This window comes from Anarhichas minor, unplaced genomic scaffold (assembly GCF_050575085.1).
Source record: "Anarhichas minor isolate MPS153535 unplaced genomic scaffold, ASM5057508v1 ptg000071l, whole genome shotgun sequence".
Taxonomy (NCBI): Eukaryota; Metazoa; Chordata; class Actinopteri; order Perciformes; family Anarhichadidae; genus Anarhichas; species Anarhichas minor.
Window position 1 is genome coordinate 5263877 of NW_027466517.1, and position 13666 is coordinate 5277542.

The window sequence follows — 13666 nt, forward strand, 5'->3', positions numbered from 1 at the left end:
ATCTACAACTCAACGAACACGTTCACAGGAGGACCTCTGACTGGAACTGAACCCCACCGATGTTCTGTACAACCGCGTCATTAAACTCTTTGTTAACAAAGAAAGGAGGATGGACTTTGTCTTTAAGTGAACAGCAGCTTTGGTAAGTCAACTGCTTCTGTGTTTTTACATCTGCAGTAGCGTTACTACTGTTAGATTTTCTATGGTGTTGTTTTTATGATATGGTTAATATTGTTCCCTCTGATGTGAATAATATTTGAATGGCTCGTGTTCTTTAGTGTGCGGTGGAATACTGTTTTAGCGCTGCAGTGTTGCTGGATTGATTTGTCATGCTTTGTTAAATATATATAAATATATGTGACTGGTTCTTGTGAATTTGTTCTTGTCATTGTGTTAATTACATTGATTCTGACTTGTCCGTTAATGACGAAGCACCCCGTCATCGCGGTGTTAGGTTCGGACATTTGATTCTCTGTTTGGGGTTTTGTTTTGTTTAACAAAGCAAGGAGAAATGGGGATTGTGTGGCGATTGCTCTAGCCTTGTTTGAATCAGTAGGGAACAGCTAAACTCTGCGGGGAGAGTTCGTAGCGTGTGTGCTGCTGTTGGTTTCCTGCTAAGCTAGTTTAGCTTAGCCTCCCAGAACACACGTGCGGTGACTCAGCTGTTTTTTGTTATCGTTCCAGGTTCAAAAGGTCACAGCCCGTTGTCTGTTACGTGAGCGCAGTCCACCGAAAACATTATATTTCCCACAATTTAAGCTTCTGCATTTTCCAGATGCACTAGTATTATTCAAACGTATTGTTCGATTTGGGGGGGGGGGGGGGGGGCCTTGAGGTGGCTACTGAGCCATGCTCGTAATTGTGTTTATTCTATGCCCTGATACAGGACAGGAACTAGTAGCAAGGTGAGTCCTTGTTACGCAGTCCCAGATAATAAATCGTAGAGGAGAAGAAACAATGATGGGTAGCACTGTTTTCTTGATCAGCTGTGACTTCCAGAGCAGCAACATCTTTTACACCAAAAAGCTTCATCTCTCCTTCCATTCCAACATTTCTGAGTAATCTCGATGCATTAAATCGCCCAAACTGCTGCGTCAACCAAGCTGTGTTTATTTCCCCGATAGAAATCACTTAGCGGCTTCTAAAAGACAGAAAAAAATATTGCAACACTGAAGTCACCGGGGACACAGCTTCGCACATCAACCCATACCTAAACAAGAGGCTTGATAAATGCAACGTTAACAGATCCGGCCTGCCACAGGACTGATGAGCGACAAGAAACCTCCAGAGAAAGATCTAGTAAAATAACTGCAGACGGTGAGGCGCAGCCACGGCCAAATGCATAGCTCACATAAGTGAGATACCAAGCTCTGCGAATGATCCCGCCTGTCGCCTCCCATTCCAAGTGACCAATGAAGCTGTCGCACAAATGCAGACTCAGCATGGAGCCATTCCACATGCTCCAAATATTGTATTCAGCAAAATGGATATATTTTCTCATCATGGATCCGTCCATGTTTTATTCATAACGGCTGGTCACACTGTGGCGCGTGCAGCCAACAACAGTCTGAGAGGAGAAGCATAGCAGGGGCAGCGGTAAGGAGCAGTTACAGACACAGGCTTGCATCTAACAGTCCATTCTTTTCAAACCCCTGGCATTGAGTTGGCTTGTTACTGTGAATATGATAAACATGTATTCATCATGCAGTTCATTCTTCAGTTTTCCACTTCCCTCACACTGTTACGTTCTGCATGTCTATACATGGCAACACGACTGCCTCCCGCTGACCCCACAGCTCTCTCTACAGGACCAACTATCTGACCTGTAGTATATCTTTCTTTATTCTGAAGATGTTTAGTGATAGAAAGGACAGTAGGCTATAATACACATGATTTTTCAATGACGAACATTTTCAGTCGTAAAAATTTGATATTTTATAGGTCTCTTTATAGGTCTTCTCGCTATATAGCGCCCCCTCACTTATTCTAACATGAGTAAATTCATTAATTGTGCCACCAATAGCTATACACAGTGTATATACAGTCTACTGTAGCTCTGTCAGCACCGTTACCGCTGTTTGCATTGTTCTTGCTATTAGCACCGTTGGCTGCTCTCCAGAGTGCGCAGGCTGGAGGGAAGAGCTTGAGAATGACCCTCCTCCAACCGTCATGGGAATACCCCCCACTGAAAACCTTCCCCCTGGCCCAGAAGCACCATGGGCTCAATGTAAAACACTAAACCGCCTCAGAACGAGAACGGGACGATCAAAAGCTGCTCTGGTCAGATGGGGCTACAAGACTGGCCCAACTACCTGTGACTGTGGAGAAGCAGACCATACTATGGAGCATTGCCTTGTCTGCCCTCTACTACCCAACCCTTGCAACTCAAAAGACCTTGCAGTGTTCAATAAAAATGCAAAGGACTGTATAAAGAAATGGGAAACTGTCATATAACCATCACGCTTCAGTGACACGAAAAGAAGAAGAGTGCGGCAATCCCTCAATCATAGATACGTACTGAATTTGGAATTATGCACCTAAGTACATAAGTTGCATAACTAAAGTATTGTAAAATGAGTCAATGTTGACTTTTATTTTCACACGGGACATGAACAGCAGCCTCCTGGGTTTGTTTGACCCATCCATTCATCCAGACCTCCTCTCCAAGCAAGAAGGTTATGAATTACAGTGCGTTACCTTCTGTAGGTATAAGTACGATTCATTCTTGACCTTGGAAATAGTTCGAGGATGAGCTTTCACTAACAAGCTTTATCCAACGACATCTCATGCTCTTCTTCAGTTTGCTCAGTTGTCAGTGAGATCAGGATGTTCATTCTTGAGCCCAGACACAGTCATTTGAACCCCCCAAAAAGATGCTGAAGACCTTGAGGTGTGGTTGAAAGCTCCAGAAAAAGCTAATGAATGGACCTTGAGTCAACGCCCAACTTTGGGTTTTCCTTTGAATTTTCCTTAAAGCCGTTTTTTGTTTTCAATGAGTATTCCATCTGTACAGATGTATTTCACATTATAATCCATCTCTTCCTCTTTTCTCTCGTTCTCTCAGAGCTGAAATGACCGGCGCTCCTCTTCGTCCTCCCTCTCTCCACCCTCCTTTCTCCTCACATGCTGCCCTCCCTCCTCTCACAAGCCTCCTTATTTCCCTCTGTGCTGCCCCTCAGCCTCCATCTCCACCCTGAACATCTCTCCTCTCTCTCTGTCTGTCTCTTTGTCTCTCTCTACCCATCATTCTGCCTCTCTCTTCTCTTCTCTCCCCCATCACTTTCAATCTCCACCCTCTCCTTTTCCCACACCAATTTCATTCTCCCTCTCTGTCTTTGCTCCACCCTCCTCACATGGAGTCAGAGGTGTAAATCACACACACTGCTCGCTGGCTGCACTGGACCGTCAGAGCCTCCTACAGCCTCTGCTCTCCAGGCTTCATGACAGGGCTGCTGTATTATTAGTTAGTCTGCCCTCACACACACACACACAGGGACAGGTACACACACTCCCACACAGGCGGGTTGTCAGACGGGTAAAGCGTGCGGCTCACAGAGGGTGGTTTTCCTGTCAGTCAGGACCACAGAGTGGAACTGTGGACGAGTGATGCTTACTGGTACAAAGAGGAAGAGAGAGGAAGGAACACACTGGGAGAGAGAGGGGACGGAGGCCAGTGCACAGAGACACAGAGAGAGGTGTGTGTCGCTGTGTGTGTCTGTGTGTGTCTGCGTGTGTCTGCAGTTATATTAGAGCATCTATACATTTGTGTGTTTATGTGTTATTCTTACACTGGGGCTACAACTATTAATAACAATTATTGTCATTATTGATTAATCTATTGGTAGTCTAGTTTAATCTATAACATGTCCATCACAATCTCCCAGTCATTCACTGCTGGTTGGAGTTCTTTGTATGTACTGTAATCCGTTATGTATGGAACCGTGTCTGTTAGAAATAACATTTATCTGCCACTCATTTGAAACAGGAGACACTTTTTGTCAGCAACGTTATCAAGTATTGGTTATGCTTTCTCATCGACATAATGAGGAGAAGTGTTGGTATTGATGCCTTCAGTAAAATATTCACTGACAATGTAATTCATTTGTGTCAAAATATCGAGTGTTGCAATACAACATCCACTCATATTCATATCATCATGAACTATTTTGAATGGTTATGTGAAGGCGCTCACAGGACTTGGTTTAGGTTAGGGAGAGGTGTAATACAAAAAATTCCTTTCGCTTCATTTGATTAAAAAATGTTGCATGTGAACATAATGCAGGCAGTGATTACATTTCTCACCACCACAAAAACGAATTAGTACTTTCTAAATGACATTTCTGAGCTACTGTTTACCAGCATGTTCTAATTCCAACTCGTCACAAGGACTCTTTGTCAGACCCATCAGCATCCCTTTCTAAGCCTCTGGGTAGCCCAGCGTGTCAAACTGTGACGCTCCACTGTGGTCGCTGTAAACACCTGTGGTTAACGCTGGGAGTTCAGACTAAAAACAACTCATAACAGAAAGAAATTGAGTTGCTGCAGCAGGAAGTAATGACAGAGCCTCCGCAAGGGGAAATAGAATAGAAAATCAAACAGTATATGAATAGGAATTTAAAAAAGTTTTACAAACAGCAGTTTGGGAAATGTCTGGGGAATTGTGAAGATGTATACAATAGCAGCAACTAGTCTGCATGTAGAACCTTTTTCCACTGGACAACAAACCACCAACACCCACTAAGACTTCTGTCTTTGTGATGGGATCATGACACCTGGGTGACATGCTAATCTCCGCCCCTTTTCTAGCGCTATGCTACGTGGCGCGCTTTGAAGTGTAATATAATCAGTTATTAAAATGTATTAACATAGAAAACATACAATTAATAAGCTCTCCTAAAAGCCACAGGACTCCATCGACAGAGACAGTAATTTTACCAAGCTGATCGTAAAACACACTTCATTCAAACTCTGTCCTGTTACGTCTTTCCAATGTTTCAACCATCACCAACTCTGGTTTGGTCAAAAGAAACCCTCAATCACTGAGCTAGATGTGAAAAGAAACAGCTGTTTGTGCTCCATTGACAGAAAGACTAATTTAACTCACTGATAGTTGTAAGACGCACTTCATTCAAACGCGACAGAAACAGAATAATACATGTGTATACTGGAAACAGAAGCCAAGAGATGAATGGATTCAAACAGACACGTGCCTGTCCTTCAGCTTCAAGTTAGAACTGAAGTACGTTGTTATGAAAGGGGTAAAAAATACATAAAGAGGGAGATATTTAGTGTGTGTATGTGTGTGTGTGTACCTCTGCACGCCTCTAGCTGGCCTGTAAGAACTTTACGAATCTCTGACACCCACATATTTTTCACATCCATGGAAGGAGCCTGGGGAAGAATACACACACACACACACACACACACACACACACACACACACACACACACACACACACACACACACACACATATCAAGCAACATATACACAGATAGCTTTTTAACGCCAATGCTGTTTTTCTGTTCAGTGGGAGAGCTGTGTGGTACAACACTGCCCCCAAGAGGAGGACTGTGTTAGAGGTCACTGAATGCCTCCCAACAAACATCTACAACAAAATGAAATATTAAGGAAATCTTTTGTATCATTTTCAGTTTTATGACAAGTTTTACGTTTGACTTTTTCGACTTTTATCAAATATTTGCTGTGTTGTTTTTTAGTGTTAAACTCATTCCGCCGGCATCAACATACCTGGATGATGTAAACCTCCTCTCTGCCGTTGTACCACACCTCAAACTTCTTGATGTCGCCTTTGACGTTCTCGGTGATCCCCACAGAGCTCATCTGGACAGACAGAGGGACAGAGACACTGTGAGATGCAGCAAAGCTGTGTCACCACAACGAGCTGAGGACTGAGTGTCAGCTGGTCATGGTCAGATGAACCCGTTACAAAGACCCACAGCAGAGCACTGTGTTTGCTTTCTGTTGCCTTGAAGTCCCCATAATAAAGAAAAGAGCACATAGAAGACTAAACATAACACCCAGTAACCAACCAGCAGGTGCTGGAAATTCCCCCTTTGTGGCTACTTTAGGAACAGTTACAGCACCAGCATCTATGAAGTCACAGGGAGCCGGTGCAGTGAGGCTACAACAGGAGTAATGTGCTATCTTTTCCTAGTCTTGATCTGTAGTGAAGTGATCATGTACAGTAGTCCAACCTGCTAGTATTCTAATGAAAGGATGGTGGTCATGAGATTTGGCACTTGAATGCATCGGCAACGACAACTATGATTGAACCTGAACACACCTCCAGACAGAAGCATTTGTCACAGAATAGGTCAATTCTATAACAAATTGATCCTGCTCTGATGGGGGGGGGTCACTCACTGGGTGTCAGTTTCAGCCTTCATTAGAGCAACTCTGTTACTGTCCATTACAACACAGGCAGGAACACAAGCGTGATACACTGAGATGTTTTGCTGACCCAAAAAAGAAACGCTTTCATACTTGACTTCTTTCTGTGGACTTGTTTGGAAGGGAACCTGAGGTGCTGTACAGCATATTCATCAATGACAGCTCCAGTTCCCTCAGGCTTCATGTGGAAGTCAATGAGTTTTTAACTTAAAATGTGCAATGTGAATTATCCTTTTCTTCCATAATACTTTTAGGAATATCAACATCATAAGTCAACGTTTTGAATAATGTATTTATTCTCGTGTGTGTGTGGAGATTGTGTTCTGTGTCAAGGGTAACGCTGGAAGAGACAGTACTTATTTGTATCATGCTTCTTCATCTTTGTCACCCAGTGACTAGCTTTATTTTGAATGATAAACTGAAGCAACACATGCTTCCAAGATGAAACAATAATACGTCTGCGCTGATGTGGAGCCTTTCTGGCGCCTAGTGGCCAAAAATGGATCCATGCAGATTTGATGTTTCCAGAACTTCAAAAGCTGATCCATCAAGATGATAACATGTAATATATGAATTTGCACATAATACTACAACAATTAAAACAACATGATTACTTTCACTGAAATGTCTTGTCTTGTCAAAAAGGCTTTCTGTGAGCTGCTATCTTCCCTTGTCCTCCACCTCACTGGGTTACTCATCCTGTTTACAAGAGTCATCAAAAGACCTCACGTTTTATCTCAACATCAACAGTCTTTACACTCTTTCCTCTTTGAAATGTTCCACATAACCATCTCCAGCCCCAACTTCCTGTTTCATTTGACTGAAATGTCAGTGTGTGTGTGTGTGTGTGTGTGTGTGTGTGTGCGAGAGAGAGAGTTGAAACAAGGTAAGAAGTCGTATGGTTAAATACACTTTAACACTGCTTGTTAAAAGAATACTTAAACCTTGAAATGACCATTTGCATATCAGTTACTCACCGGGTCTTACCTTGAATTCTTGAAGAAACCCAGTCGTATGCTCACTATGTCCCAAACACATGCATCTTTACTAAAATCGTACTATTTAAAACATTTCCTCCACTATTGTCTCATGCTTGCGCAAGTCTGTGCATGAGACATTAGAGGGAGTTATGTTTTCAACAGCAAGATTTGGAAGTAATGAGCATATACTGTAATTGGATAAATGAGACTGGGAGATTATACTGCGACTTGTCTGACAGTTTGTAAATGGATGTTTTGATATAGTTCTGCTGTATGCAGGGCCCCCCCCCCCCCCCCCCCATGATAACAATACATCAAGGATGTTTTTTGATTCTCCAATGAAGTAGTGCCTTAAACCTGCATTCTCTCTAGTGACCACCAGGGGGCGACTCCTCTGGTTGTATAGAAGTCTATGAGAAAATGACTCTACTTCTCTCTTGATTTATTACCTCAGTAAACATTGTAAACATGAGTTTATGGTCTCAATCTCTAGTTTCAAGTCTTCTTCAATACAGCATGATGTTCATTTAGTACATTATGGTCCATTTAGAGTCACACAGACCATAAAGCAGGGGATGCTTTAGGGCGGGGCTACACAGTGATTGACAGGTCACTACCACGGCGTTGTCCGGTCTGGGAGTTGTCTTTGATTTCGTTTTAGAACTTTAACCCTTTCATAGTGTGTTTTCACTTCATGAAAGATAATTGTAACATTTTGGTCGCCTAAAAATGTTGTTTAGCATTCAGTTGTTCTTTGCTCCACCCTCTCGTGTCAATTCTGGTTGCAAAAAATACAAGATGGTGACGGCCAAAATAGCGAACTCAAGGCTTCAAAACTGTAGTCCACAAGCCAATGGCTGCCGTCATGATGACTTTGTCCGCTTCTTATGTATATTCTGTGTACACTACACCATATCTACACCAACTCAGTGAAGTTCAATTTAAAACAGTTTTGTCTCGGACACCCATAAAATGAGCATTTAAGAATTGATGAATTTAGCTGAAACACAAATTCAACTTTTACTATTTCAGACCATCAGACTACAGTGAGGTCTTCATCACTTTGCCACACACAGAGGTGTGACATCAACCAAACAAAATGGACAGCTGGAGAAAGAACATCATCTGTGTCTGACCTTGAGCGAGTGTTTGAAGCTGTAGGACGGGGTCTTCTCGTGTCCATCTGTGGTCTCCTCTCGTTTCTTACAGAACAGCATCATCTTGTCATACAGGAACAGGTGCCTCTGCATGGGCTTAAACCTGGCCAAGTCCTTCACCTGAAACCAGGAGATTAGTTCTTTTATCAGTATGACCATTAATCATTCCACTGTTCAACTATCATATTCATGTTGATACATAGTTTTGTTTTCAAATTAAGTGTGGTAAGAAACAACTGAGAACTGGTGAATAATCCTGGTATTGCTACCAATTGTGTTTCTCCAGACTAACGCCATATTTATCATAAGCCCTCTTGCTTCCTGTGTGTTTGTCTGTTATGCATCTCTTCCCTTACTGAAGAGGATACATGTTCTACAACAGATGGTCTTCTTTCACCATCAGCAAATGCAACAACTACTGCAGTCCCCATTTGCATTTTGTGCAGACACATCTACATTATTTTTCCCTGTTTTTTCTTTTCTTTGAACTTTGATAAATATAAAATATAAATATAAAAACCCGATGGTTTTAAATGAATGTTTAAACCCATTTACTACAAATGACATCTCAGATTTCAACTAATCAATTCTCAAACCTGCTCTTCTCTTGAGGACTTTTCCACAAGCTCCAGGCTCATTTTCCTTTTCAGCTAATTTCTATACAATATGAAAATCTATTAGCACTCTCTCTAAATCTTGTGTGGTTGAATCCATCCAACCAACCAACCAACCAACCAACCATCCAATCATCCATCATTTCAACCATCCATCATCCACCCAACCATCAATCCATCCGACCCTTCATCCATCCAACCATCCAACTATCCAACCCTTCACCCATCCATCCATTGCTTCATCCATCCAACCAACCATCCAACTATCCAACCCTTCATCCATCCATCATTTTAGCCATGCATTATTTCAACCATCCATCTATCCATCCAACCCTTCATCCACCCAACCATCCATTCATCCAACCATGCATCCATCCAACCATCCACCCAACCCTTCATCCATCCATCATTTCAACCATCCAACCCACCAACTCTCCATCCATTTAAACCCTTCATCATCCATCATTTCAATCATAGATGATTTCAACTGTCCATCCAACCCTTTATCCATCCATCCATCATTTCAACCATCCATCCAACCCTTCATCCATCCAACCATCCATCCAACCATCCATCATTTCAACCATCCATCCATCCGTCCCTTCATCCATCCAACCATCCATAATTTCAACCACCCATCCATCCAACACTTTATCCATCCAACCATCCAATGGTAGAAAAAACTAAAAGCAGCTAAAACTTGCAGAATAAATGTATTCGATTTGACTAATGTCAAAAAGGCAGGCATGTTTGTATTAACTACTTCTGGTAACATAGAGACAGTAACACCGTCCACTGGATTATGGGGTTGTACCTTGCTGTGGCCTTTCTTGTGGTCAGTCCACACATTAAAGGATCCCTGCATCAGCAGCTTCCCCAGTTCACTCAGGTTCCCCTGTGAACATCAACACATAGACAGTCAGACATTTAGAGCACCACTCAGTACAGTCATAGCACTTTGCTTCCAACGCTTCTACCTGTAAACTCTTATTTGAGTACCGTTGTCAAATTCTACAAGCTGGAATGCACATTAACCCAACTTTGTAAATTAAAAAATGTATTTGCACTGCCAAGCATAACCTGAACCAGAGCTTGTACCTTGCTAATAGCTATGATAGATAATATATATCTGACACACACACACACACACACAATCCATGACCACACAGATTGCATATTTACGGAAAAGCTAATGTAAGAAACGGTCCACATGTGTTTTGGAGTACATCTGGTCCTTGAAGCCAATTAGAATCATTCTAAAAATTCTTAAAACTTGTTTTTTCACAGGCATCGATCATTTCAGTTTATTATTATCTATTGGAATTAGTACAATTATAACACTCCTATTGTGGACTCAGGGTGTTTCTGCAGATTGTTATAACACCTGTGATGGAACAAATTAAATCATCCATCTCTGACTGTCACATTGATTTGACTGCCTCCTACAGGAAGTCACGGATAGCTTAAAAAATGATTTTGCCACTTTTGATGTGGATGTCCATTCAGTGTTGATGGTAAATGTAGTCCATTGAAGCAATACATTCATAATTGTGAGCTATATAAATCCAGAAAACTGAGTTCTACTGTGAAATCCTTTGTATTTCATGCATCCAGTGCTCTCGTTTGACGTGACCGTCACGTAGTTGAGGGGAGGAAGAACTACAATCTACTCATCTCTGCATCTCTCTGGGTAGCCAGCGGTGTCGTGCTCTAGATGCAAAACAGAGCTTCCTAAACCCGTTCCGTTGTGTAAATGAAGTTTAAAGAAAACATATTCTTATACTTAGGACGTTATTGACGAGGACACATCCTACAGTGTTTTGGATATTCAGCCATATATATTGAAGCAGAGGAGAGAAGAGGCGGCTGCAGCAGCAATGGGATTAAATAGCCGACGGGGAACCTCCAGATCTTTAGCTGCCGAGTGCAAACACTTTCACGCTGGTTCAGACAACAAAAGCTCCTTACATAAGCAACTCAGCTACACTATGTTCTGGCTTGGCGCCAGGAGCTCGAGCTCAATGCATCCTGGTATATGTAGGCACTGCCGGCACGGCTCCACGAGCAAGGGAACTCAGCTTTCTGAATCAATACAGCACGTATTGAGAAATCTATTGCTTCAATGGACTACATTTACCATCATAATAATGTTGCCAAATTTTCCCTTTAAGTGAGATGTTTTTGGCCTCTTACTTCATGTGGACACATTCCCTCTTTATTTGTGTCACAATGCAGCTCAGATATTTTCTCCTTTTTTGGGCCCCTTAGTACTACTGACACCGCTTAGTTCGTTAAAATTAATTTTGCTGAATTTCTGACACCTGGTGTGAAGTTGTTGTTCACAAACGGTGAAGAACAGGCAGCATTTTATAACAAATCCTTGGCATTGATTATGCTCACAACCAAACCTCATGAACGAGCAGCTGCTCATGAACAGGAAGAATGAATCAAGTCTTATTAAGAGATCAAAGACCGTTAAGAGCGTTTGTTCCAATCGATTGTTTGAGCTATCCTCCCAGAAAAAAAGGAAATTCAGATAGGTATACTAAAATGTTCCATAAAAAACATTGTCTTATATTCAGACCAATGGGTGAAATAGATTTGTATTGAAAATCAGTGACAATATCTGATTCCATTTGATCTCAACAGTCGACCACATGGCATGTTACAATGAGCATTGCTACAGTGGGATGTAGTTGCATAAACAAAGTGTCCATTTGCTTTCAGAGAGTTCCCTTCTGAAATAAAACGACCGGACCAGGATCCAGCGTCAATTTTTATTTCTTTCTAGGAATAAAATTCTCAACTTTGTCAGATGCTAAAGATTTAAATCTGCTTCCATCAAACCTTAACTGGCGTCGACCATCTGCAGGACGTCCTGTATGACATCACTGACTGTGTGATGGTGTCACTCTACTTTAAACTAATGCAAATTATACAGTTAAAATCAGTCTGTTTTTCTAACTCAATATGAATTAAAGTTTATAATGTATATATGTATTGTCTTTATTATAATTTATTATATTGTCTTACCTTATCTCACTGACTTTTTATTTATTATTTATTTTAAAAATAAGAACATTGTCCCCGGCAAATGATGAACGCCATAATCAGAAACACTATTTACTATGGTCATAATATTCATTGATAAACAACAATACCATGATTGTGATCTTATGATCCTTTTCTAGTATTACAGATTTTGAGTTGTAAATGCTAATGATTTGCTGTTATACTCAAGCTAACCTCTAGTATTGAATAATACAATATTGAATAACAAAAAATCAGCTTTTGTATTTATTCATTATTCAATTTTTTCAATTTCAAAGTCATAAATCCAGAGACGTTTACCTAAAGTAGATTATTCGACATCTTAGAATAAGTTTGGAGACTGTCTTCTCAAAAATAATTGACACAATTAGGGATTCCAGCAAGTGACCCAAAAGTACATCTGTTTACCCATGATTGCAAACGGTGTGTCTCTGTGTAGCCAAGGAGATCCATACTATGGTATACGTCACTATTTCCCCTAAGCGCAGAAGCAAAGTCTTTGAAACAGCTGGTGAGACCAAACACACAGATATAAATCGCCAGGGAATGAGATGGAATGTCAGAAATGTTTCCTCACTGAGAATAAAACGCACACATCCAAAGAATCACAACTTTGTTGTGTGTTTGGTTGATAAATAATTTGGAGCTGAGTTTAGGTGGTGTGGACAGTCCAAAAGAGGTTGTGCTCTCAAAACTCTTCATACAATCAATTTCAAACCCTGGTCAACTAATCCATGTTTGGATTTAGCTGTTCGCAGCATAGCTAATGCTGCAGTGGATCATTGAAAAGAGAGTAAAATACTACTTGAAATCAAATCCAACAGCTCTGTAACTAAACAATGGTTGACTTAACATCATTTCTAAAGTTGACCTACTTTCAACTTATCTAAATAAAAAACATATCAGGTGACAGAACTAGTCTTTTTCATTTTGGAACACATAACATAGACGTTTAACGGAAAAAAACAACCGCAGTAAAACTGATTTGACATAACCAGCCGGTCACACAGCCCTATTTATCAAGTTTTCTCAACTTGTTCCTCTTTGCACATGATGATGATGGCGATGATGAATGAATTCCACTCACTGACCTCAAAGCCAGTGATGGCTATCTGGTGCATAGAGTCGTTGACAGACTTGATGATGTCCAGCATGGTGGATAAAGCCTCCTCCAACTCAGCCGTCCCCTCACCCTTACTGCACTTCAACATCTCCTGGAAGACAGGAAGTGGTCAGAAAAAGATGAATTACTCTTTGCCGCCGCTCTGCCCTGTGCTCATGCGGCAGTTACCGTAGCGCCCACCTACCGGCTCCCAGGTACGGACCGTTAGCTCCGTCAACACTGTTGGCATTGTTAGCACTGCTAGCCGCCGGCTCAGCCGCTGCCATGTTGAGTGAGAGCCGTGTGATGGCAAAAGGCATGCCCCAAATTCTGTATTGAGCGACTTTAA

The 13666-nt window shown here is 41.5% G+C and overlaps 1 protein-coding gene across 1 annotated transcript in view; it reads right to left on the minus strand.

Annotated features, from left to right (window-relative positions):
* Positions 1-13666, minus strand: part of mcf2l2 (MCF.2 cell line derived transforming sequence-like 2) — a 145721-nt gene that overhangs the window by 25452 nt on the left and 106603 nt on the right. The window contains exons 21-25 of the mRNA XM_076079152.1: positions 13307-13429; positions 9979-10059; positions 8530-8670; positions 5751-5843; positions 5313-5391 (exon numbers count right to left, since the gene is read on the minus strand). Coding sequence (XP_075935267.1) covers positions 5313-5391; positions 5751-5843; positions 8530-8670; positions 9979-10059; positions 13307-13429 — 517 coding nt within the window. The remainder of the gene's footprint in view (positions 1-5312; positions 5392-5750; positions 5844-8529; positions 8671-9978; positions 10060-13306; positions 13430-13666) is intronic.